Here is a 26,788-nt window from a genome sequence, read left to right on the forward strand (position 1 = left end):
TTTAAATTTCAACAGAAAGTAGAAAAATGGAAAGGAATAACTTTCAACATTAAAGTTATCTTAAAATTCCTCTAAAACATTACAAAAAGAAACTTAAATTTCTTTAAGAGTCAAAAGAACCCAATATTATAACTAAGTATTTCAAACCTGATAGAATCACTGAAATAAATGCCACTCCCCAGGTTCCCAATATCAGTTCTTTCCATGCCATGATCTTCAACCACTATCTTTGGTAAAAGGAGACCTCTAGAAAAGAAATAGCATCACAGTTAATGAAGGTAGAAGGATCCTGACATACGGTCCCGTGATTAATACATACTGAGTAAATAGGGTGCCACTGATGTACTAGACCAGGGGTCGGCAACCTTTCAGAAGTGGTGTGCTGAGTTTTCATTTATTCACTCTAATTTAAGGTTTTGCATGCCAGTAATATATTTGAATGTTTTTAGAAGGTCTCTTTCTATGAGTCTAAAATATATAGCTAAACTGTTGTATGTAAAGTAAATAAGGTTTTTAAAATGTTTAAGAAACTTCATTTAAAATTAAATTAAAATGCAGAGCCCCCCAGACCGGTGGCCAGGACCCGGGCAGTGTGAGTGCCACTGAAAATCAGTTCGCGTGCCGCCTTCGGCACACGTGCCATAGGTTGCCTACCCCTGAACTAGACAAAATACAGTTTACAGAAACCATGGACAGGGAGTTCTGGAAAATGTTCAGTAAAACAGAGATATTACTGAGTTAGTCACAATAGGGGAAATCCCTGGGTGAGGTTCATCAAGAGGATATTACAGCAAATACTCCTTATTTTTCTAGTTTTAGCACATAAAAACTGCATGTTACAAAGTGAAAACAAAATAGTGATCACTGGCAAACATTCACATTAACACAAAACCAGCACTTAATATTTGTCTGTTATATAAAATAGTGCTACTTTTCTATAACCTATACTATGTGGAACACCATATACCTATCACAGATACATACATTATCTAAGCAAAACAAGGGAGGACAAAAAAGGTAGAGTGTCCAGGAGTGAAGGGCAGTTTGATCGTTAACTTTAATCTTCTTTTATGGAAAGTAGGTCTTGTCAAACAAAGCAGCTTTAAACTTTTGATGAGATTACAAATTTGGTTGCTATTGGTAACTGCATAGATGTAATATACTTAGACTTTTGTAAGGCATTTGACCTAATACTGCATGACATTCTTACAAAAAAATTAGCACTATATAATATAGATAAAGCACATCTTAAATAGATTAAGAGCTGGCTAACTGACAGAACTCATAAAGCAGTTGTCAATGGGGAATCATCATCAAATGGGGATGTTTCTAGTTGGGTTCCTCATGGATTGGCACTAGGCCCGATGCTGTTCAATATTTTAAATCAAGTGATCTGGAAATAAATATACAGTCACTGTTGATCAAATCTGAGGATGACACAAAGGTTGGCAGAGTAGTAAATAAGGATAAGGACAAAGTGAGGGCAGTGATACAGAGTGATCTGGATCAGTTGGTAGGCCTGGCCCATTCAAACAAAATACATTTAAATACAACCAAATGCAAGGTCATACATCTAGGAACTAGAAACACAGGCAATATCTACAAAATGGGGGCTGGTATCCTCAAAGCTGTGACTCTGAAAAAGATTTTGAGGTCACAGTGGGTAAGAAACTCAACATGAGCTCCCAGTGTGACACTGTGGCAAAAAGGGATAACACTGTTCTTGGACGTATAAACAGAGAAGCTCTAAGATTATTTTACCATTGTTTACAGCACTGGCGAGACTGATAACAGAATACTGCATACAGTTCTGGTATCCACATTTTTTAAAGGATGTTGAAAATTTGAAGCAGGCACAGAGAAGGGCCACAAAAATCATTTGAGGTCTGGAGAAAATGTCTTACAACGAGAAACTTAAAGATCTTAATAGGTCACTCGATTACGGTTTATAAGTACCCTGACAGGGAGAAAATACCTGGTACTGAGGGGTTCTTTAATCTTGAGGAGAGAGGCATAACAAGAACCAATGGATGGAAGCTGAAGTCAAACAAATTCAAATTAGACATAGGGCACATATTTTTGAAGGTGATAAACCTTTGGACTAAACTAACAAAGGAAGTAGTGGATTCTCTATCTGTTGATTTCTTCAAATCAAGACTGGATGCCTTTCTGAAAGGTATGTTTTAGTAAAAGAAATACGATATTGGTCTCAATGCAGGGGTTATCAGCTGACTTGGTTTGCAAGGCTCAGGCTATGGGGCTGTTTAACAGTGGTCTAAATATTCAGGCCCAGGGTGGAGCTCAGGCTCTGGGACACTCCCTCTTCGTGGGGTCCCAGAGCCTGAACGACTACACCACAGTTAAACAGCCTTGAAACCCAAGCCCTGCAAGCCTGAGTCAGCTGACACATACCCTTAGTGGCCTGTGATATACAGGAAGTTCAACCAGACAACCTAATTGTCCCATATGGCCTTAGAATCTATGAATTCTGTTAAGATTATGACAGAAACCAACTTTATTCAAGAATAGTTTTGGCTATAGAAATAAAACTAATATTGTATAGGTGTGCATGGCCCTTTACAAGCAAATAAAAGTTAACAGATTCTTGTCCTCAGGACCTGCAATCAAAGTAGATGATCACATGAACACTCATTAATGAACTCAGTACTTACTACTGTGAGTAGTCGCATAGAATTTGTTAGTACTACTATTGGCTGCAGATGTTTGACCCTAATTAGATCCAACACAAGGGATGAAAATAAACAGTGTGTGGTAAGATATGGGTTACAACAGAAGAAGACAATGATGTGTGCTTAATATTACATACACACATATATTTTTAAAAATAACATTTAAAAATGGAGGATGGAGGTCAGCAATGGAAGACTTGCTAGAACAGGGGTCGGCAACCTTTCAGAAGTGATGTGCCGAATCTTCATTTATTCACTCTAATTTAAGGTTTTGCGTGCCAGTAATACATTTTAATGTTTTTAGAAGGTGTATTTCTATAAGTCTATAATATATAACGAAACTATTGTTGTATGTAAAGTAAATAAGGTTTTTAAAATGTTTAAGAAGCTTCATTTAAAATTAAATTAAAATGCAGAGCCCCTCAGATCAGTGGCCAGGACCTGGGCAGCGTGAGTGCCACTGAAAATCAGCTTGTATGGCGCCTTTGGCACATGTGCCATAGGTTGCCTACCCCTGTGGTAGAAGAAGGGATATATTATTCACATTTATTACTCTTTCCACTCTCTCTATATTTTATTAGGGTAGTAATTAATCTTAAATAGAACACACTGAAAAAAAAATTAAGTTCTTTCTGTACCCAGGTATTTAAATTATGCTTATTACCATGATATCTGACCATTTATATCCACCCTAGACCCGTTTTCAAGAGAATATCACATCTTTATAATTAATCTGTTCAAAAGAAAAGGTGGATTTTTCTACTGTGATGTACCTGCATAAATGTTAATGCCCAAACATTAAAGTAAACGTTTGCTTAATGTCAAAGAAAATGAGTCCTTTATAAACTCAAAATATTAAACAAAAAAGTAAAAAGATGCTGGAAAACCTTAGAGAAAAAATACTGCAAGTTCTTACCGGGAGAGAATTCCAACGAAGTTGCGCACAGATGATGCATGGAATAAGGATTGAACATTCCCAAGATTGCTCAGAAACTCTGCTGTTTCACTTATTCTGCCAACTCTGTATATTTGTAAAACTTGCACTGGACAGTCACTGCAAGAAATTGAAAATAAACTTTGAGGCAATGTCAGTTAGAAAGTGTATTCAAATTCAATTAATAGCTAAAGGGTGAAGAACTAATATGTACCTCAAAGAAATGACTACTCTTCATTTGTTTTTCTTTCATAATTACAAGAACCAGACACAGTACAAAGGAACATTTACTGAAAACACACTGGAAATATTTAAATATTAAAGGCAAACAGGAATACAAATTGTAATTCTATAGCAGCTATCTAATCTGTGATTGCCTGTAATCTCATAGTAGGTTTCCCCCTTTTCTATACAATGTATTTATGTTTCACAGAGTTCAAGCTATGGCAGAACTGTGAAAAAATCAGGATGTTAGTTTTCCAAAATTTTAAAGTTTCCATCTATCAGGCCTACTCATTCATTGTCCTTTTGGAGTCAACAGTCTGGGTGACCTAAGAGGAAGAGCTTCTAGCTTATGGTCTGCACAGAATGTAGCTGCATTACACTACAACTCCCAGCAGCCACTGACACTTATCTGTTGAGGCTGTATGTAACAGGGTGCTGGCCAAAAGGCACTGACTCAGCCCGTTAGCGCAGAGCCTGCTAGCTCAGCTCCCAGTAAGGGGAAAAGATTGGCGCTGACAGGCTGTGGGCTTGATGGGGGAAGGCCTATAAAGCTAGCAGGAAGGAAGTAGGTGAGGGAGGACAGGAGAGTGAGGAGTGAGGGCCTGTTGCTCCCCGCTAGCTGGAAGAGCAAGCTGTTCCCCAAGGGGCTACCTGATTGATACTGAACTGTATATAGCTGTATATAGGTGGTGGCGGGAAAAGACAGGGAAATAAAAGGGCACTGGGGTGATAAAGAGTGGTCTCCAGTAATTTGTACTGCAAGTGACGAAGGGCCCGTCTACACTGTAGAAAGGACCAATGGCTGCTGGAAGTTTTAGTACACTGACTAAGGCTTAAAAGGTATTTAGCTGCCCAACTCCATGAATCAATGGGAGTTAAAGATATTTAGGCACCTGAGGATCTAGGCGTACAAGCTCAGTCCGAACAATCCTGCCACAAGCTCAGCTACATGCAAAATACATATTCAATTACAAAACAATCTTGATGGGATCCTCTCTTAAAGATATTTAAATAACAAATTCAGAGTAGTAGGGATAGGTGCTGAATCCCTCAGTAGCACGAGCAGAGAGGAATTTAGCAAAGCTTTTTTAAAATTTGCGTTTTTTTGGTATCCTTTCAGATCCTGGGAAGTCCAGACTTGGAGCAGGATCCACTGATCTGGACCATGTAATGCTCCAGCATGCTGTTTAGTGGTATCACTCCCAGGCTCCACCTCCGACAGGAGACGACCTTCAGAGTTAAAATAAGGGGTAAATTTTTCAAAAGTACCTAAGTGACTTGGCTCTTAAGGCCATGTCTACACAATGGATTCTACAGCAGTACAGCATACACTGCTGTAACCCCACAGTGCAGATGGAGATTATAGCAATAGAAGAGATTTTTTCACTGCTGTAGGAACTCCACCTCCCTGAGTGACATTAGCTAGGACAACAGAAGCATTTTTCCATCAAATCGACTGCATCTACACTGGAGGTTAAGTCAGGCCTTTGCACCATTTTCAAAAGTGACATTCAGTTCATTGTAAAAGCAGCAGGTCTGTAGCTAGACACTGGATTGACTTTCTGCTGCCCTGGTTCTAGTATGCCTGCTGCAGGTCCTTCATTTTCACCTGGCACTGCTGTGATTCCTACCGTACCCCTTTGCCTGCATCACCTGTGCAATCTTTGGCAGATTTCCATGTTTCTACGACTGCTCCAAAGCTGTGTCTGCACAGTCTCTTCTCCCCACAGGTTCAGGAGATCCGATACCTACTGTCTGCTCCAAGCAGTAGCAAATCTAGTGAGTGGAGCTAGCATGGTTAGTTGCTTACAACAAGGGAGAGATGGTAGGTGTGCTCGCCAGGCTGGGCAACCAGGAAAAGACTTTTAAAAATATGCAGGGGTTTTAAAGGAGCAGTAGTGGGTTCTGGTCTTTGACACCCCTGGCAATGGAGTTCAAAACTGTGACCAGAGCAGTCAGTATTAGGTATTGTGGAACAGCTGCTGGAGAACTGTTAGTGTCAATATAAGTCACACAGTGTCAGTACTCGTGCTGCATTAACCTCAGTACGTCAACCATGGCTCAACACCATTCAAGGAGGTAGTGTTACTGCATCCCTGTAACTGGACACTTACATCACCAGAAGGCAAATGTGTCAACTTAGTTGTACATGTGTCTATACTTACAAGGCGGCCTATGTTAATCTAATTTTGTAGTGTAGACCAGGCCGTGACCTTAGGCTCCTAAGTCCCAATGACTTCAAAGAGAATGAGGCCAGGTCTTCACCACAAAGTTTTGTTGGCATAGCTGTCAGTCAGGGGTATAAAAAGCCCATCCCCTCCAGCCAACATAGCTATGCGGCAGAACCCCCAGTTTAGATGCAGCTATGGTGACAGATGAGTGCTTCTGTCAGAGTAGCTAATGTGGTTCAGGGACTTGGTATTCCTAACTGGGCAGAAATCTCCTTTTGTCAGAGCACTTAGTGTAGATGCAGCTTATGTTGCCAGTATACCAGCAAGTCATTTGTAGTGTAGACAAAGCTATCACCTCCTAAGTACCTATGTCACTTTTGTAAACAGGACTTAGGCTCTTAAGTTACTTAGGCATTTCTGAAAACTTTACCCAAGGTGGCTTTTTTGAGGATTACAAATATTTTGTAATGTCCCTACTTATGGAGCTACTATATGAAGACTCTTTTTTAGAAGACCTTTTAAGCCTGCTCCTTCAACATCTATTTCTACAGCAGTTTGATTTTTGAAAAAATTATCTTTTACAGAAAATCAAATGCAGTGTCCCAAAAACTAAGATCACACAGTCTGGCTAACTTTATTTCTATGAATTTATTCATTTTTCCATGTTTAATTTTACTGGTTAATTACAAGATAGGGTCTCCAGTATAACCCCGACCAAATGAAATATACACTAGAGAGTAAGCTTTTTGAAAGTATATACAAAAGAACATTTAATTTATATTTTTTTTACATGAATGAAAATTGTTTGAAAGGGGCTAAGGAGATCCTCAAAAGAGGGGGGCCAGGTTTTTTAAATAACACAAGGAAAATTAAAAACAGCTGAAATAAAAATTTCACACTTAAAAAAAGATCAGCGTTAAAATGCCTGAAAATAAACACTGAAATTCAGAAACAAACACAGAAGCCATAAAATCTAATTAAAACAAATTTAAAAATAGTTCCTTCCAAAAATAGTTTTTCAAAAATTATTGAGGCCTAGAATAATGAAACAAAAAATAGAGCAGTTTTATCAGTCTCATCAGATACTGTCATAATGAATTTGTTTCTATTCAATCCAAATGTACATCATAGTAGAGGAAGATGTATCTTATGCAGCTGATCCAAGCAAAGATGGGCAGGAAGAACAACCGGGCCAAGATCCAGCTGTTTTTAGAGGTGGGAGTGAGCTACCAATGGCCTATCATCATGCTGGCTGTACAATCTTCAGGGCCCCAAGCAAGGACACAGCCCCAAGCTGCTGGCGCTGATAACTGGGCATGAATTTCTTCCCATCTGGTTCTGGTCCTAGGGAAGGTATGGGAACAAGTTCTTTTCTCTTCCTTTGGTCTCAGAGATGGAGGAGGAATAGGACAAACACCTGACATGCTATGCCTGCTTACTTTGCTTTTGTAAAGGCCAGCCCTGCCTACTCCACAACCCTGCTGGCTCTGGAGTGGAGCGGAAATCAATGGGAGTTTTACCAGTGTGAGAACTGGAGGAGCAAGCCAAAGATCTCACTGCTGTGGCAGAATCTGGTGGCCCACCCCTCATTATATGTATTTTATGTATTATTCCTATAATTCAACTGAGGTAATCTTATCACTATTAAACACCCACCTGTGATTATTTTTCAACACCTGCTGTTTAACATTGAGAAATTCTTCACTGTTTGGATTGATAGCTTGTATCTTGCACCTTAAAGACCGGTATTTAGCAAGAGATGGTGGGTTAGGGCTTGACATACTTGTTTCGCAGACATTAAGCATGTCTCTGATTAGCTAAAATATAAAGATATACATTAGAATTGATATGTGGATAATATATTGTAGTGACTAGTGAACAGTGTTCTAATTCTCTACATTTTTGGTGACTTTTTTTGGGTGTGTGTGTCATTTTATACTTGTTACATTTAATATAGAAAATAACCAAAACCCAGAATAAAGAAAGAGAAAGAAAATTATAGTAAAAGAAAATCATTCACACTATTACAGTGAAATAATACTGGAACTGAAGATAAAAACAGAGACTATTTCAACTTATCCATTAGCATGAATAGCAAGAGTGAGACCAGGTGTGGCACCTTATATAAACAAAACATGGCAGATACAGTTAAATTGCTTTCATAAAACTCCAAAATCACTCCAAGCCTTGGGCCATCTCACAACAACTCAGCAAGCCAGTACTTTCTGTTGGCTGGCTGCCATTTTGACTTTGCTCCTGGGACTGTCCCCACTCCTTGGCTGCCCTCAGCAGCCATCCTGTGGTGTCAGCCGTGCCACTGGCCAATCAGGAGGGCAAATGCACTAAAAGCAATGCACAAAGCTAGGCTTCACAGCCTAGAAGAGGGGGGAAAAAGGTGAGGGATTGAGATCATGTTATCACACGACTCGGACCCAGGGCCGGCTCCAGGCACCAGCTCAGCAAGCAGGTGCTTGGGGCGGCCAAGGGGAAGGGGCAGCAAGTCGGGCTCTTCGGCAGCAGGTCCCTCGGTCCCTCTCGGAGGGAAGGACCTGCCGCCGAAGAAGAAAGTCGCATGGTGGAGCTGCCGCCAATTGCGATCGCGGCTTTTCCCCCACCCCCCCGCTGCTTGGGGCAGCAAAAACCCTGGAGCTGGCCCTGCTCGGACCAATCCAATTCCCAAACCTTAGCAGGGAGTTGTCCTGCTCTGAGGATGGAGACAGGGTGGGGAGGCCAAGCAACCCAGCACCAGCTTGTGCCTGGAGAAGTGGCGCACACACACACACATTTTATTAATGCATATTCATAGATTCCAAGGTCAAAAGGGACCATTGTGATCATATAGTATGATCTGTATAACAACATATCATGATGGAGTACCTAACCTGCACACAAATTAATTATACAACATTAAACTATAAAAACGTTATATTGTTGCCACATCATCAGTCATGGGCAAGATTTATGGGATGTGAGACTTCTGGTATCAGAAACATTCCTATGGCCAAAGATAATTATATCGACCATATTTTAAATGTAACTTTTTTGCACCACTGGTAAGCCTCCCATTGCTATTTGGATTCACAATGGAACTACATTTTAGTAGCCCTTGCAAGAGTTAAAAAATATCCTACTCACTGGTGTAACAGTATTTATAAGTGACACTATACAGGACACATCAGAGCTTACTAACAATCTAAAAGTGTTACCTGACAGAGGTCCTGTTTGCTAGATAACAGTTTTTTGGTAATATTATAGTCAATTCCACTTTTGTGACGTATAATTCGATAGAACTCCATCATCATCGCTTTCAGTGCCTTTGCTGCTGTTCCCTCATTCATTGCATTCTTTATTTGAAGTAGAATACCTTCCCCTTTGCTCACCTTCAAGAGAAGAGATTATTAAATATAAAATCCTGACAAAACAGTGCAACAAGCCTGAAAAAGGTAAATACTAGAAATAGAGGGTAATTTCTTTCCACACTAAGTTAATACTTTTTTGTTTATTCTTTGTTATTGAAACATCAGTACAACCCCTTTTTGTATCTGAGTTTGGCATTCAAAACCAAGGACCTAATTCTACCTTCATGCTGAGATACTCCGCAAGTAGTCGTGCTGATTTCAGTAGGACTACTCACGAAGTAAGGGGAGCAGGATGCACCCCAAGTATATAACAAAAAAGAACATGGATTTAATTAGCTGGAAGTGTTTTAGTTTCTTGTAAATTCACAAGGTCAGACTAACTCTTTATTAAATAATGGAAAACAATCCCAGAGGGCTTATGGTTGGAAACTAGAAGAGGACAACAATAAATATTAATGAAACTTCTAAATCAAGTTTATCTAACGGTACATAAGGCAAACACCTATTTATAGCAAGAGTCTGAAGACTGCACTGAAGTACCATTATCCATTTGACATTCTGTACAAATTTGAAATAAAACAGGAAATAGAACATAAGAATGGCCATACTGGGTCAGAACAAAGGTCGATCCAGCCCAGTATCCTGTCTACCAACAGTGGCCAATGCCAGGTGCCCCAGAGGGAATGAACCTAACAAGTAATGATCAAGTGATCTCTCTCCTGCCATCCATCTGCACCCTCTGACAAACAGAGGCTAGGGACACCATTCCTAGAGGAAATAGATTTGCTCGCATAGCTGTACTGAATTTCAATACAGCTGTTACTTGTAATACATTCCCATTTGATCCTTTCTGTAGAATGCCAGGTTATAGTTTGATGATCACAGAGCAGTAGGGAAGAGGCAAACTTCAATATAATTTACACAAACCAGTAATATCCAGTAGTGTAATAGTGGTGACATAAGCCAGGGACTTTGTAACCAAGTTCCACTCTATATCAATATTGATCCAAAGTTGATCCTGGCTTCAAAATGGCCCTTTGGCAACATTGCTAACTGAACCACAGCTTTTAAATTCTTATATTTAAAAAACTTAAGACTATTTCTTAGGAAATTGCACATAATGATGTTTCTCTTACAAATTAACTACTTTGGCAGTGAAGCCAGTCAGAATATATGAATTTTATCAACTTAATTCTTACAGAGGGACACTTTGGGATACAGACCTTTTCACTTCTAGGACTGTGGTTCATATCTTACCTACATTGGCAATGATTGAATGTTATCTACCAAATGCCTGGTGACTTATGAGAAATGAATAGGAAATTGCAGTAGACAGGCTCCCACATCTCCACATCAAATGGTATGTCTAAATTTATGTGATGTATATATTAATTGATTTATAAAATGCACCCACAACAGTCTCTGGACATATACATATATACACACACACACATATATACACACACACACACACACACACACACACACACACACACACACACAAGATACAGTGGTGGAGGTGTGTTTAAATACAACTGTATCTAGTATAGTTCTGATTCCAGGTTGGAAAGGGCAAAATACTCTTGCTTGGAAACAAAATACTTATATTAATACTTAGATAACACTGGTTCCTAAAGAGTAACCATTTCTAAGCAAAATTAACTTACATCATTTAGGCTGATGTTGTTTACTGGTTCAAGTAGTAAATGATCCAAATGACCAAGTGCTTCTGCCCAGATCAGTTCCACAAAAGCACTAGTTTCTTGGGATAAAGTGCTTGAATTTATGGCTTCCTCTAGAAGTAGCTGCAGTAAACAAATATCAGTTAATAAAAGAAACAGAGATGCAGAACTTGCTCCTCCAGTTCTCACACTGGTAAAACTCCCATTGATTTCCCTGTTCTCATAAGCGATACGCTACAATATATGTGTTAACATTTACTATGACTTATTTAGGCCAATTGACTTGAATGGGAGACTTGCTTGCAAAAAATCTTCTGGATGGGAAGCATGGCAAAGCGTGAGGTCATGTTCTTGCTTGAAAGTTGAGTGGAGTATCTGATAATGAATGGGATTTATTATTAAAATATAGGGCAAACAAGCTCCAGATGAGGTGGTATATTCTGCCAGCTCTGCTGGAAGAAACTCCCCAAAAAGTTTACTACACTGCAATTCTTTCTACTTTCCCTTTAAACCATCTCCAAACCACTTTCACCACAGTCATAACTCTTGTGAACAATTTTTCTAATCAATTCCCTAGACTCATACTGAGTCTCTGTCTTGCACAGACTCTTCAGCTAACTCAATTGCTTCCTGCTCCCTCTTTCCTTTCCTCCATTATTCTTTGTGACAGACTACCCCAAAATTGTTTCCAATATCAGTGAGGGCAGGAGCCAATCAGCTGCTGATTGATGGATCTATTGCTTATACAATGAATAGGACAATGGACTGCAAACAGTAAGCTTTGCTAGAATGGACTGCATGTCCCTACTATTTTCTTTATTATGCAGTTGATTCCTGTAAGTTCAGGATGGATGGATTCAAAATGACTGTTGTCTTCATTTAGGGTGCATACTATTTCTCCTGGTTCAAAAAGCTGCAAAAAATTGTAGAAGTCTATCACAAAGACATTCCTCTCATACAGATAAAAACTTGGGATGCAAAGCTAGAGAAGAAAGGAAGGGCCATGGAAACCAGTGCAATCCATACATCCAAAGCAGCTAAAGAAAGTATGGAGAGATTTTCTAATGTGTACTGAGGAACATTATTAAAATTTGTTTTGGGGGTTTTTCTGCAGTCTTTTTGAGCTCCAGTGGTTGCCATAAAGTCAATGTTTTCCAACAGTTACTGCACAGCAGTATCAGACTCAAACGTTTCTCTATGCTTAGAATAGGAAAGAACTGTTGGAAGGTAGTGAAGTTTTAGTGACAATAGCTGTATTGCTTCAGAGAAAACAATACAAGGGATTCTAACATGTCCTGGATATAGGTGATATAATCTTAAAGCCAGTTTTGTGTCAACACATAGTTTAGCTTATCTGGGGCAAAGGGGAGGGTAGATTGCTTACAGTAAAAATGTACATGGAAAAAAAAATTGTATCACACAACATCTATTTACAATAGCAGATAGACAATCAAACCTATTTGAAAAATACTCCTGGGGCCAGAATCCAACTCACTGTTGTCAATGGGAGTTTTCCTACAGACTTCAGTGGAAATTGGATCAAGGCTATGAACATCAGTAATGAGTGAGAATTCTGGCACTTGAAAACATCAAATTGTACAATATCCTGACATCATTTTTTGGGCACAACTCCCACGGACTTTGATGGAGTATTCTATGTACTTACCTATGGTGGATAAGAATACTGGGAATTCTCTACAGCGTGATTAAATTTGCTTTTCATATGTTAGAGTAAAGTTATGTAAACCATTAGTTCATTATTCCTAAAAATCTTTCAAAACATTAGCCCATAAATACCATTTTCCCTAATCTATTATATTCTTCTACTAAAATCTAAACCATAATCCTCACACTCAGAGAATCAGAAACTAACAGAAATCATCAAGACCAGAAGAATACAAACAAATAAATCATACTAACCTCTTGTAATTTCATAGAGACTAAATAGTCTGCACCTGGTGGAAAGGTTTCTCTTAATAGAAAATCCTGGTTCTTCAAATCTTCAATATAAATCTCATAATTTTCTCTTACTTCTTCAGAAGTCTTAGTTGCTATGAACTGTTTTTTACTCTGCAAATGACAACATCAAAATACATAAGAAAAAGACTTGAAGAAGTGTCCCAGTTTTGTGGCATGTCACACTACCAGCTGAGAGACTTGTGTGTAAAGTTAATCTAGAGCTCTAGCATAACAGGTTTTAAGAGTGTGATGGGGCACATAAACCCTACATTGAGACAGAAGGGGTTGAGGAGCAGTTCCGGGCCCAGATGACTCCACCCCTCTACACATACAGAGCTTGCTCCAGTTGGAGGAGGATCTTAAATGGGAAACAGACAATTTGGAATGGGGGGGAAATAACCTTTTTGGACATAGAAAAAGCCTATGATGTGTTATGGAGAGTACGACTACTTCATAAAGTAGGCTCCATGGGTATTATAGGAAGAATGTATATATGGGTAAGGGACTTCAGCAAATGAACAAGTCTGAATAGGGAAAGCTTTTTCCAACACATACACAACTGCAAAAGGAACTCCACAAGGGAGTGTAATTAGCCCAACCCTCTTTAACATCATGATAAATAACCTCCCCAAGGAGATGAATACAGGAATAGGGATCACATTATTTGTTGCTGTCTTGTGTCATACGGACCAAAAGTAGAAACTTTTATTCTTTTGGCAGCACTTTCAATTATGCATTTAAGGGAAGTGCAGAATAGGGAAACAGGCGGGCCTTCAAATTCTCCATAGACTAAACCAGGGCTGCCCGGGGGGAGGGAGGGGCAAGTGGGGCAATTTGCCCCAGGCCCTGCAGAGGCCCCCACGAGAGTTTTTCGGAGCCCCTGGAGTGGGGTCCTTCACTCGCTCTGGGGGCCCCGGAAAACTCTCGTGGGGCCCAGGCCCCCGGAGCTTCTTCCGCTACGGGTCTTCGGCGGCAGGGGGTCCTTCTGCCCCGGGGTGGAAGGACCCCCCGCTGCCGAATTACCACCAAAGACCCTGCACTTCGGTGGCGGGTCCCACTTCAGCGGTAATTTGGCAGTGGGGGGCCCCCACCGCGGGTCTTCGGGGGACTTCGGCGGCGGGTCCCGGAGCGGAAGGACGCCCCCGCCGCCGAATTACCGCTGAAGTGGGGGGCCCCCTGCCGCCAAAGACCCCAGGCCCCCTGTATCCTCTGGGCGGCCCTGGACTAAACTAAGGGAATGATGTTCACAACAAGGAAAATCCAAACAGATGTAAAGTTGTAGCTATATGACTGCCTCTCATGGACCATACTGAAAATATTAAAGTACAAAGGTAGAGCTAAGTTACTTAAAAGTATCTCTGGAACATACTGGGGAGTGGATATTAAAAAGGTGGTAATGCTATACAGAACAGGAATTAGGCCACTTATTGAGTATGGATGCCAAGACTTTAGGTCAGCAGTGAACACAAATCTGAGAAAACTAGACTACATCCAAGTACAGCCATTGCATATTGCATGTGGTGCCCTCATTCTTATGCCAGTGAAGTGCCTATCACTCTTAGAATGAAGTTCTTAGACTTAACCTTTTGGGCCAAAGTACTAGGTAACACTCAGCGAATATATAATGATTATTTGGAATTAAGTGGAGGCTAAGTAGGGCAAAAATTCAAAGTTCCCCATGTAAACAGGGTATAGAGTGGATAAAGAATCTTAATGGGGAAAAAAAGGACTAAAAGAGATCAAATTCTACTGTTATTCGGAAAATTCTCTATCATTGGAAAACCATTCCCCAGAGGTAGGCATGAAATAATATAATCAAATAAATAAAAGGAGAAGAATGATAAATATACAAGATATAAGAAATCAATATATTTGTGATAAGTGGGGACACTATGGCCATATATATATACAGATGACTCAAAAGATGAAGGAACAGTGGGAAGAGTGGAAACAGCCTTCTGCGTGTCCTCACTCAGACTCAAGAAAGTTCTAAGGCTAACTTTGTATCCATTTTTACGGTTTAGCTAACGGATTATGCTAGCATTAAACTAGGCTGTAGACGTGTGGTCAGCTGCCATGGCCATCTTCTCTGATTCCTTCTCAGGATAGCAGGCAATTTACAATGGAAAGTGTGACATCAGAAATGATATTCTGAATGCAATATTACTGCTAACAACCAAACTGGTGCAATTGGATATAACCATAGTAATAGCATGGATTCTGGTGCATGTAGGGATGTAAAAGATTGGAAGACAGACAGAAAAAAGGGCTATTAATTATGAACAAACTGATCAACAAATCTCCTTAAGAAAACTGAAATTTAGACACCTAATGAAAAATGAGTAAAGGAAGGAATGTCAAGAACTGTGAGCAAACTAAATGAAGGGGAGAAAATTCCAAATAGTATGGCAAACAGTTGACAATGTTGATATAATCCAAGACCCTGAAAGGAAGAATGAAGTGGTTCTTTTCAGAATTCTAACAGGGCATTGTAGGTTAAGCAGTAATTTATTTCTAATTAACAAGAATAAAGATAAATTATGCATAACAGGTCCAGGAAATGATAGATCATATTATTTGGGATTGTAAAGACTGTACCAGTGAAAGGGGGTGTTTATACAGAAAATTCAGAGGCCTTAAGTAACAAAATTTTCCTTGAAACAACTATCAAGGATACAAGGAAAATGGGGCCCAATAAAAAAAGCTCTTCTGCAATTCTTTAAGAATACTGGGAAAGGTGCAAGATTCTAAGCCAAGAACAAGGTATGAAGAAGAAGGGGGGAGACCTACGTTGGGAGCTCCTAAGTAAGAATGCAGCAGAAGTCCTGGCTGCAAGAGTAGTTCTGCTAGCAGCAGTTACCCTAGGCCCTAAAGGAAGAGCTAGCCATTCCCTAAGAGTAGGGAACCTTTTGCTCTAGCTTCTGGAGGGTCACTTAATGAGGCATTTGCCCACACCTTGGACTGGGGAAGCAAGTGGTAGGAAGTGGCTCCAGGATGCAGTCCTGAAATGGGTATATGCTATCACTGCCTCTCATAGGGATCCTAGGTCAGAGCCTGGTGGAGAAAGAGGGCTTGGCTCTCCTACCAACTGCCCTGTGTGTGGAGGGGCATAAACCCCTTTATCTCCCCCAACCTTGGAGAAGAGGAGAGTACAGAGATATTGTAAGCCTTGAGTCAAGACTACTCCACCCACAGGAGTCGGTAGGTGGGCTGAAGACCCTTTCTTTTCTGGGGGCATCGGACTGTATCTATTTTGTTGGACTCTGTTACCCTGAAAGGAAGTGAATGCAACTGGTGACCCAGCCGGAAGGCGTAGTTGCTACCTAACAAAAGGTGGACCACTTAGCAATAGAACAATTGCTGGAGAGGGACGCTGGAAACGGAGCAGAGCTGGCACCCAGTGGTATAACCACTAGACAGCACCACCTGTACATGTTATCCCCATCATACAAGGTACGTTTACACTGCAATATAAAACCTGTTGCACCTAGTCTCAGAGCCCAGATCAACTGACTTGGGCTAGTGGGACTCAGGCTGTGGGGTTAAAAATAGCAGTGTAGACATTTGAGCTCAGCCTGAAGCCCAGGCTCTGAGAGCCCCCTCCCTTGAGGGATCTCACAGTCCAGGCTCTAGCCCAAGCCCAAATTTCTTATCTGCAATTTTTAGCCCCACAGTCTGAGCCCAAGTCAGCTAACTCAGGCCAGCAGCATCTGTGTCCCAGGTCTTTTATTGCAGTATAGACATACCCAAAGAGGCAATGCTTTTAGGATTTCTGGAGAAGAACTAGAGGGTCAGGAAGGGCAAGCATGCTGCATTACTCACAAAGTCTGTAATGGTTGGGTAGATTCTTAAAAATAACTGACAGGAAAAGTCATTTTACCAACTTTGAAGTGACAGGCAAATAATTGGCTCCAAGTAGGGTCCTTGACGTGACACAATGGGGCAAATTCATCCTGGTTTATATTCAAATAATTGACCTCATTTGTGTTACACTGACATTGGCTTCAACAGTTGCAGGACAGATTAATTAGCCTCATTGTGTCTGGGAGCCTACTTTCAGTCAGTTATGTCAGTCAAAATGCTAGTAGAATGACCTGATCTTTTATTTATATTTAGTAATCTGATTGCAAACAGGAATAACAAGCATCTGGCACTATGGGATGGATTTATTAAATACACTGAAATAAATGACAAAAGCCAGCTCATACCTTGAATCCATCTGACATGCTGAAGTGTGCAGATATTCGAAAGGGAAACTCACACGATTCCTGGGAACACTGCAATTCAATAACTACAACTTGTTTGCCTTTCTCAGTACTAATCTGAAAACAAACAAACAACACAACCCTTTTATTTCAGTACATGTCCCATTCATACTGTTAATGTTTTCTTCAATTGTTTGTTGTCATAACATATACTTCCCCTCGTACCCCACATTGTATATGGAACCATCATGATGTACTGCCATGAAAGCATTAGTGGAATGTACAGCAATTATTTATTACCACAGCACCTAGAAGCTCCAGTCAGTATCAGAGATTCACTGTGTTGGACAATGTACAATTTCTTCTATATTTTGAGATCTGAAAGTCTTCTCCATTTTGAAATGAAAACTTACTGTATTTAAATTACATTTAATTTATGTATATAAAATCTTTGTTAACTGTATAAACTGCCAGAAGAATATACATATTACTGTCCTTTGTTACCTTAGGGATGCTATAGTGATAAAAATTAGAGTTTTGTTTCAAGTAAAGTTAGGCTGCACTGAAAGATGCACTACTTTAAATTTGTTTGTCAATACTGTTTTTCGTTTTTGTGACCCTGATGGCATAATAATTTGTAAGATTAAAGCAAAAAATTAAAGTAATGCATACAGAACTGCAAACCATTTATTGATCCTACTGCATTCTACTAACATAAGAGATGTCACTAAAGATGCTTACTTTTTCCAGGACATCATATTTTGCAACTTCAAAATCTTGTGGAAAATAAGGAATATCTTGATCATTTTCTGTATAAAATCTGAAATCAGAATAATTGAAATTCTTTAAAACATTTTAAAATAAATCTTAGAAATTAGTTATTTTACAAGGTTGCAGCATCACACTGCAGGGCCTACATTTATACAATATAAGCGTATTTTCCCACAGCCCAGAAAAACCAAAAACTTATTCTGAACAAGTAAAAATCAGTGCCACACAAGCTGCTGACATGCACATAACATGCCATGGATACTTTGACTGATCAGTGCGTCCAAGCTGAAGCTGAACATGGAGACTGGCTTTCAACTTTACTCATCTTGCAAAAAACATTGTGATTTACCTGCCTGGCCCAATAATATGCTAAATGCCTTACCTGGTTTTGCCCAGCCAGTTGCATTTTAGCAATCCTAAATATCAGTGGGAGATTAAGTCCCACCCTGTCCTTAGACTTTAAAATATATGTCCTAATATTAAAGTCATGCCCTTCAACATCAAGTATTTTAAGCAAATAAGTATAATTTGTAACTGATTCATTCCTAGAAAATAATTAACATCTATTCTACCACTGATGGCTTTTAATGCGAGTGAAACGTGTATTTTATTAATAAGTTTTTAAAATGTGAGTGTGTTAGTTGTTTCTTCTTATGCAACTTGCTCTCTCCTTAATTACAGTAAGATCAGCCCTTTGCTTTCAACTGGCATAGGAGTAACTTCAATACACATGATATTCAGCTGAGCTGGGGGGTTTATAGTAGCTGCAGGTGCTCAGCACTTCTGAAAATCAGATTCATTGAGTGTTCTGTGGCAGAAGGACCAGACAGGAATGTAAACAAAAATCTATCTGTTTTAGCAGAGAAATTCTGTAGCCAGAGAAATTGCTATAGTGAACAAAACTCTAGTTTAAGATAGCGTGGCCTTTTAAAATCATAATCAATTATTTTAAATGATAATATATATTTTATGTTATATTATTTTTTTTTAAACACAGAGCTTGAGCCCACAGTCTTTTCTGCCTATTTAATTCCCAATAAGATCGATGGAAGTTTTGCATGTATCAGGGATGCAGGATTGAGTTATACACCTCTACCACGATATAACACGAACCAATACAACACGAATTTGGATATAACGCGGTACAGCAGCGCTACTGGGGGGGTTGGGCTGCGCGCTCCAGCGGATCAAAGCAAGTTCAATATAATGTGGTTTCACCTATAACACGGTAAGATTTTTTGGCTCCTGAGGACAGCGTTATATCGGGGTAGAGGTGTATGTGTCTATTTAACCAATACAAAAGCTAAGAAAGTCAATGTTAAAGGTGATCTGAAAATGGGGAAAAACCTTTTTTTTTTTTTGGCGCTTTCTTAAGATGCATTAAAAAAAAAAAGGCCTGGAGGTTCTCTTTCATAAAAAGTGCTTTGGGGGGTTTTTAATTGGAAATCTCCAGTTTGAACTGCCTGTTTTTGATGGAGGACTCTCTGGACTGCTTGAGAACTAGCAGATTAGGATGTCACAGGAGATTAAAATCTGACAAAATGGAAGAGGAATGGGAGAAAAAGCTCTGTTTATGAAAGATTCAATATCCTTGCCTCTTTAACTGAAAGCTCATACAGTTCTCTAGGCCTCTAGCAACATTAAGGAAGACAACCTTTACCACTCCTGATATTACAAAGCTTAAAAAAAAATAATTAAGAAAAAGCACAATGATTTTTATTCCATTCGCCTTTGCAGGTCACCTTTCAGATAACTGCTTCACAGTCAGCTCATTCTGTTGTGTGATGATACAACAAAATTAAATGGAATGCAAGATCCTCATCAGTTTCAAAACTGCCACATAGAAGACTATCGTCTGTAACCTGAGTGAAACAGTGATGGAGTATCATTCAGCATTAAGAATGTCCTGCTTTTTGTTAAGACAGTGCTTTAAAGATACTTAATGTCAATATCTGTTTTTTGCATATCCTTAGTTCATTTTTTTCGAAAGAAAAAAGAATGAAGTCTTCATTAGAAATGTGAGATGCAGTATTGTTACCCAACACCTCATGAAAGCACTTTCATAGCTGTTATGGTCTGGAGTACTTAGCAACTTAAATAGGAGGATTACATTGTATGCTAAAGATACTTGTAAAACTTGTTTTAAAAATAAAAAAAGGGTTTGTCTCCATGATGGGGCTATAAGCTCTATGACGGTGTGATTTCTAAGCGCATTAACATGTTAGGTATTAATTGGTCCATGTATACTGGTGGCACTAAAGGTTCCTAGTTCACTTTAACATATTACTGTTTCAAACAGCACTACTTTAAAGCACACGATCAGGGTCTACCAGACCAATTAATGCTCGACATGTTATTGCACTCTATAAATCACAAACCTATACAACACAACACATCACCCTGCTGTGTGGAAAAGCCTAGTGCAGGGCACAACCAAATTAAACTACATTTTTAGCAACCGTGAGGTCTAGAGAATTGAGCTGGGAGCCAAAACCTTTTGAGTTCTGATCCCAGCTCTGCCTCACAGTTCTCCAGGGGCGGCTCCAGGCCCCAGCACGTCAAGCGCGTGGTTGGGGCGGCAAGCCGCGGGGGGCGCTTTGCCGGCGCCGTGAGGGCGGCAGGCAGGCTGCCTCCGGCGGCTTGCCTGTGGAGGGTCCGCTGGTCCCGCGGCTTCGGAGGAAGCCGCGGGAAAAGCGGACCCTCCACAGGCAAGCCGCCGGAGGCAGCCTGCCTGCCGTGCTTGGGGCGGCAAAATCCCTAGAGCCGCCCCTGCAGTTCTCAGTATGTTCTTGGAGAAGGTACTTGTGGATAGCCCTGCACTGGTATGCAAGACAAAAGAGAAGACACAAGGCAACTTCCCCTCTCTTCTGTGACACTACAAAAGAATAGCAGTAGTGGCAGAACTGCTTGGCTTTCTGAAAGTGGACAGGAGAAGGTGATTACCCTGTGCTTGCCACCTAAGCACAAGAGGAATCCCACATTGTACCTTGTAAGAGGTTGGTAGAGCTCCAGTGCGCATGCCCAGGGGAATTCTAATGGAAACATCCAGAATTCCTCCAGGAAATCCTGTTGCTGTGGGCCCCCACAACAACTTCCCTTCAAATGCAGCTAGTGACTCAGGGTAACAATATAGACCCTCAACATCAGTTTATACTTCTGTAAAATGAGGATAATATTTATTCACCTACCTCATCATGGAAATGTTTGTAAAGTCAGTGGGGGGTTTTGCTACTAACTTCACTGGGAGCAGGCTCAGATCAAATCTGTGATTATTATTAATTATTGTTATTATTTTTAATGTATCTTTTCTAAAACTCCCAAGATCCTAGGCTGCATTACAGAATAATAACCTCTAAAATTTCTATGTCATTACTTAATCCAGAGGCAAGTTAGAGCTTTTACGAATGGAAAGAAAAAGCACTCAAAAACATTAGGGTTTTAGAAATGGTTAAGTCTTTGAGGCTGCTGGCAGGGTTTTCAAAAGTAAATGTAAATTTCACACATTTATATATCTCAAAAACATTAGCCAACATGAAAAAACAATTATATCTGAAGTTGCAACGTGCTAATACTTCGTGCATACACTGAGCTGGAACAAAAGTCAAATCAAATCTCAGAACTAGGATTCAAAAGCAAAAATGGTTTCTTTATTAAAACAAGATATGAGAGCTCTATCTATGGTCATGTATATACAAAATACAGAAAACAGAGAAAGGTTCAGGATTTTTTTAAAAGATACTGTTGTCAAGATAGCATCCAACCTGTAGAAGTCACCAAAGTAACTCTGTGGGGACTACAGGAGCTGGGGCACAGTTTTGTTCTTTTCCTTTTTAAAATATTGCAAGGAACATATGCGACAGGTATCCCTTGAATGATTCATTACTACTTCTAGCTCTCAAAAATTAGAAGAGCAACCTCTGTTTATCCCCAAATAGGACCCATCTAAGAAGACAATATGCAAATATTTCACATCATGTGAGACACTTTGTCTAAGGACTACAGATCAGCCAAAGTGGAGCATTCTTCTCCCCAACTATAAAAACTAAAATGGCTAAAATGAGAGTATTGTTAATCACATAGGCAAGTATCTCAAATTTGTAAATGGATAAACCTCTTTCTTTTTCCACAACCTAGCTAATAAATTAGCAAAGGTCACATCCATCTCTCCTATGCAAAGTGTTTTCACCCCAAACTGACTATAAACTATACACTGTGTTTTTTGTAAATCAAATATATTGTGAATAATTTGTCCTTCACCTCAAATTAGCATCTGCACAGCAGTTTGCCTTGTGAGTCAGATATATATCCTTCCATATGTGAAAAATGCCTCGTTTTATTATAAACCCTAAATAATGTGAAATACTTATGTATAATCAAATAATGTATGGCGTATGTCCTCCAAACTTAGAAGATTGTAAAGATTTTGTTGTTTTTCATTGTAAATAATTGTTACACTCTAGAATAGGAATCGTCAGGCCTATGGAAGGAGAAATGTTAAAAGACATAAACCAGGGTATAACTTTGGGATATGAAGAGAAATTGCTTAGATTGGGGGAATCCCAATTGATAGTAGGGCCAAAATCCTTGAAATCAAAGGTGGATTAAAATTTATTGGGGCCCTGGGCACAAAGAACATTGCCCCCCTAAACAGCCCATGAGATATTAACTCCCTTGTAAGTCCAGTCAAACTGGCGTAAGAGAGATTGAAAGGAGTTGTTTTAAGCAACTGCTTTTAATATTGTAAACTTGTCCCTTTTGCACCAATCGTGCCAAAGAGAAGTAACCACACTCTTTAAAATGCCTTACAGACAAGTGCACCTTTGGACTTGTGATAAATGTGTTAGGTACTAACTGATTAAGAATTGTTGATACATAAGTAACTGTAATGAGAAATCTTGGTAATTTGCATTGTTCTCTGACATAACTAGCCTCAACTCTGGTCTGTGATAATTGCTTATAAGATCATATTGTGTTGTAGTACGCACACTTGGCTGTGTCTACATTTGTGTGGGGAACTGTTGATTATTTATGTTAATGTGGTTCTGGTGAATTAATAAATTGTTGGTTGGTTAAGAATAAGCAAGTGAGCAGTACTTCTCAAATCAGGACAAGCTGAAAATTGACCTGAAAAGAACCTAGCGTTAAACTAATAAGCTAACATTCCCTGGACTCAATGAAAAGGGTTTATCCTACTGGATTCTATTACATATTGGGTTAAACATAGTTTGTTAGATTTCAACTTTAAAAATCTAACAGGCATGCTGGCAAATTCATAAACTGATCCCCGTTCACACTTAATATCAAAATACATTTTTTCTTTTATGATGGGCGGAAGGATTACCTGATGCTCTCCATATTGGGCCCAACGGAGCTTTCACTGACTTCCGAGGGAGTGGGATCAGGGCCACAGTTTTCATTCTTCTCAGTGGCATCCTGTTTCTCCTTAATGTCATGCTCAGAAAAGGAGTGGTTTTTCTCACCTGTTATCAAAATACGTTACTTGGCATAATTCCTTCTACCTGGTTTACTTATGTTTAACACATTAATAGCTCAAAAATCAATAATGCGACTTAGTATTTGCAAAGTGCTTTATATGTTCAAAGAACTGTATGGATGCTAAATAATTAATCATCAAAATATTCCTATCAGGTAGCTAAGGTAAACAGTAGCAGGTTACAAATAGAGAAACTGAGGCAACGAGGTAACATTATTTGGCCAACGTCCAACAGTGAGTCACTGGTAGAGCAGAGATTAGAACTCAGGGGCTCCTGACTCCTAACCCTACGTTTATTTTTCAAGATCACACTGATCCATAATATTAATTTATCCATGAGATACTAAATTCTGTATTACAAGGAGTTCAGAAAAAAATAACATTTTTACTACAAACTTACGGGGGGGGAGGGAACAACACATAAAACTCACAGATGACACTTCATTAGCAGACACTGCTATCACCAAAAAGCAAAAAGAAATAAAAGTTACTTAGAAGTGTTAAAAAAAAACAAAACAGGGGGAGGGGCATGAAATAATGAACGGGTTTCAGTCTGAAAAAAAAAATTAAGACAATGTATGAGGGGACTAATAACCTAAAACAGATTATTTGGTCTATTTTCAAATTCTTGGGGAGTCTCTCATAGTATCACTACGGACCTTTTTTGCGTGTATTTTTCTTTCTGAATAAAATTGAAATCTGTGTATCTTAATTATAGTATGTTCAAACCCTTCTTCCACACTCATTGCTATTAATTTTATACTTCTACTATTACATCCTGTTCTCTAGATTTCATAATTCCTCAAAGTTTGTTGTCTCAGAAACTAACACCCATCTTTGTAGCATTCTGTTAACCCAATATATACTGCTGACTCAAACTAAAGCTTCTAGCTAACTACAAGTGATATTTTTTCAGTGTATTCAAAAAGACTGCCATGATTGGATTTATTATTTTACCCACAGTCTTGATCCAGGGCCTGATCCAAAGCCCGTTAAAATCAATGGGAAAGACTCCAATATGGTGTGGTCCATTAGTCCAGCCTTTTTTCTGCATCTTCTATTTATATTACTTTTTTGCAAACAACTATTGTTGCAAATCCATTTGAAATTAGTTCTAAATTAAATCTTCCTCTCCAAAGGTACCAGCTCATAAAAAGCTTCACTAAATACACTTACCGTAATGGCTTGGCTTTTGATCAGAACTACCTTCCAATGATTTACTAGACTCATAGTCATCAATCTGTAAAAGTTTTCCTTCTTCAGCTGATTTCCATACAAAATCAACACTTACAATGGGGAGTCGATACTTCTCAATAGTTTTCAGATGATAAGATCTGAGTACAGCAACATTATCCACAATGACATGTGTACACTAAAAATGAGATTAAAAATCACAGCCATTATGCAGATACAAAAATAGGTAACTACTTCTGTTTATTAGTTTGTTTACTCAATACTAATTTCCTATTAGTAAACAGCATAGTGAATGCCATTGAAAATGAGGTAGATTCTGAGGCTAAAATAGAGAAAGAACAAGTTAAAAATTACTTAGACAAGTTAGATATATTCAAGTCACCAGAGCCTGATGAAATACATCATAGAATACTCAAGGAGCTAACTGAGGAGATATCTGAGCCATTAGCGATCATCTTTGAAAACTCATGGCAGATAGAAGAGATTCCAGAGGACTGGAAGAGGGCAAATATAATAATCTATAAAAAGGGGAATAAGGATAACCTGGAGAATTACAGACCAGATAGCTTAACTTCAGTACCCAGAAAGATAATGGAATGAATAATCAAGCAATCAATTCACAAACATCTAGAAGATAGTAAGGTGATAAGTGTCAATGAGGATTTGTCAAGAACAAATTGCGTCAAACCAACATAATAGCTTTGACAGGGTAGCAAGCCTTGTGGATGGGGGGGAAGCAGTAGATGTGGCATATCTTCACTTTAGTAAGGCTTTTGATACGGTCTCACATGACCTTCTCATAAACAAACTAGTGGAATATAGCTTAGATCAGTGGTGGGCAACCTGTGGCCCATGCCGCTTCCCGCAGCTCCCATTGGCCAGGAATGGTGAACCACGGCCATTGGGAGCTGCAGGTGGCCGTGTTTGCAGACGGTCAATGTAAACAAACTATCTCGCAGACCACCAGTGTATTACCCTGACAGACCGCGTGCAGCCCACAGATTGCCCATCACTGGCCTAGATGGAACTACTATATGGTGAGTGCATAAGTGGTTGGAAAACCATTCCCAGAAAGTAGTTATTAGTGGTTCACAGTCAAGCTGGAAGGGCATATCAAGTAGGGTCCTGCAAGAATCAGTCCTGAGTCTAGTTCTGTTCAATATCTTCATAAATGATTTAGACAATGGAATAGAGAATATGATTATAAAGTTTGTAGATGATACCAAGCTGGAAGGGGTTGCAAGTGCTTTGGAGGATAGGATTAAAATTGAAAATGATCTGAACAAATTTGAGAAATGGTCTGAAGGAAACAGAATGAAACTCAGTAAGGACAAATGCAAAGTACTCCACTTAGGAACAATCAATTGAACACATATAAAATTGGAAATGAGTATTGTGAAAAGGGATCTGGGAATCACAGTGGATCACAAGCTAAATATAAGTCAAGAGTGTAACACAGTTGCAAAAAAAGCAAACATCATTCTGGGGGTATATTAGCAGGAGTGCTGTAAGCAAGATATGAGAAGTAATTCTTACACTCTAGTCTGCGCTAATAATGCTTCTCCTGGAGTATTGCGTCCAGTTCTGATGCCACATTACAGGAAAGATGTGGACAAATTGAAGAAAGTCCAGAGGAGAGCAACAAAAATGATAAAGGTCTAGAAAACATGACCCATGAGGAAAGATTGAAAAAATTGGGTTTGTTTAGTCTGGAGAAGAGAAGACTGGTGGAGGTGGGGGGAAGAGACATGATAACAGTTTTCAAGTACATAAAATGTTGTTACAATGAGGAGGGTGAAAAATTGCTCTAACCTCTGAGGATAGGACAAGAAGCAATGGACTTAAATTGCAACAAGGGAGGTTTAGGTTGGACATTAGAAAAAACTTTCTGTCAGGGTAGTTAAGGACCGGAACAAATTGCCTAGGGAGGTTGTGAAATTTCCGTTGTTGGAGATTTTTAAGAACAGGTTAGACAAACACCTGTCAGGAATGGTCTAGTTATTACAGAGTCCTGCCTTGTGTGCAGGGGACTTGACTAGATGACCTTTCACGGTCCCTTCCAGTCCTATGCTTTAATGGTGTTCCAAGAAGGAGAAGTGCTAGG

The 26,788-nt window shown here is 39.4% G+C and overlaps 1 protein-coding gene across 3 annotated transcripts in view; it reads right to left on the bottom strand.

Annotated features, from left to right (window-relative positions):
- Window positions 1–26,788, bottom strand: part of PARP4 (poly(ADP-ribose) polymerase family member 4) — a 105,151-nt gene that overhangs the window by 68,547 nt on the left and 9,816 nt on the right. For all 3 annotated transcript variants that reach the window (XM_045017982.1, XM_045017968.1, XM_045017972.1), the window contains exons 3-12: window positions 24,667–24,862; window positions 23,338–23,476; window positions 17,967–18,045; window positions 17,229–17,342; window positions 12,982–13,131; window positions 11,047–11,184; window positions 9,227–9,400; window positions 7,677–7,837; window positions 3,607–3,744; window positions 148–246 (exon numbers count right to left, since the gene is read on the bottom strand). In XM_045017982.1, coding sequence (XP_044873917.1) covers window positions 148–246; window positions 3,607–3,744; window positions 7,677–7,837; window positions 9,227–9,400; window positions 11,047–11,184; window positions 12,982–13,131; window positions 17,229–17,342; window positions 17,967–18,045; window positions 23,338–23,476; window positions 24,667–24,862 — 1,388 coding nt within the window. The remainder of the gene's footprint in view (window positions 1–147; window positions 247–3,606; window positions 3,745–7,676; window positions 7,838–9,226; window positions 9,401–11,046; window positions 11,185–12,981; window positions 13,132–17,228; window positions 17,343–17,966; window positions 18,046–23,337; window positions 23,477–24,666; window positions 24,863–26,788) is intronic.

This window comes from Mauremys mutica, chromosome 1, assembly GCF_020497125.1.
Source record: "Mauremys mutica isolate MM-2020 ecotype Southern chromosome 1, ASM2049712v1, whole genome shotgun sequence".
NCBI classification, from domain to species: domain Eukaryota; kingdom Metazoa; phylum Chordata; order Testudines; family Geoemydidae; genus Mauremys; species Mauremys mutica.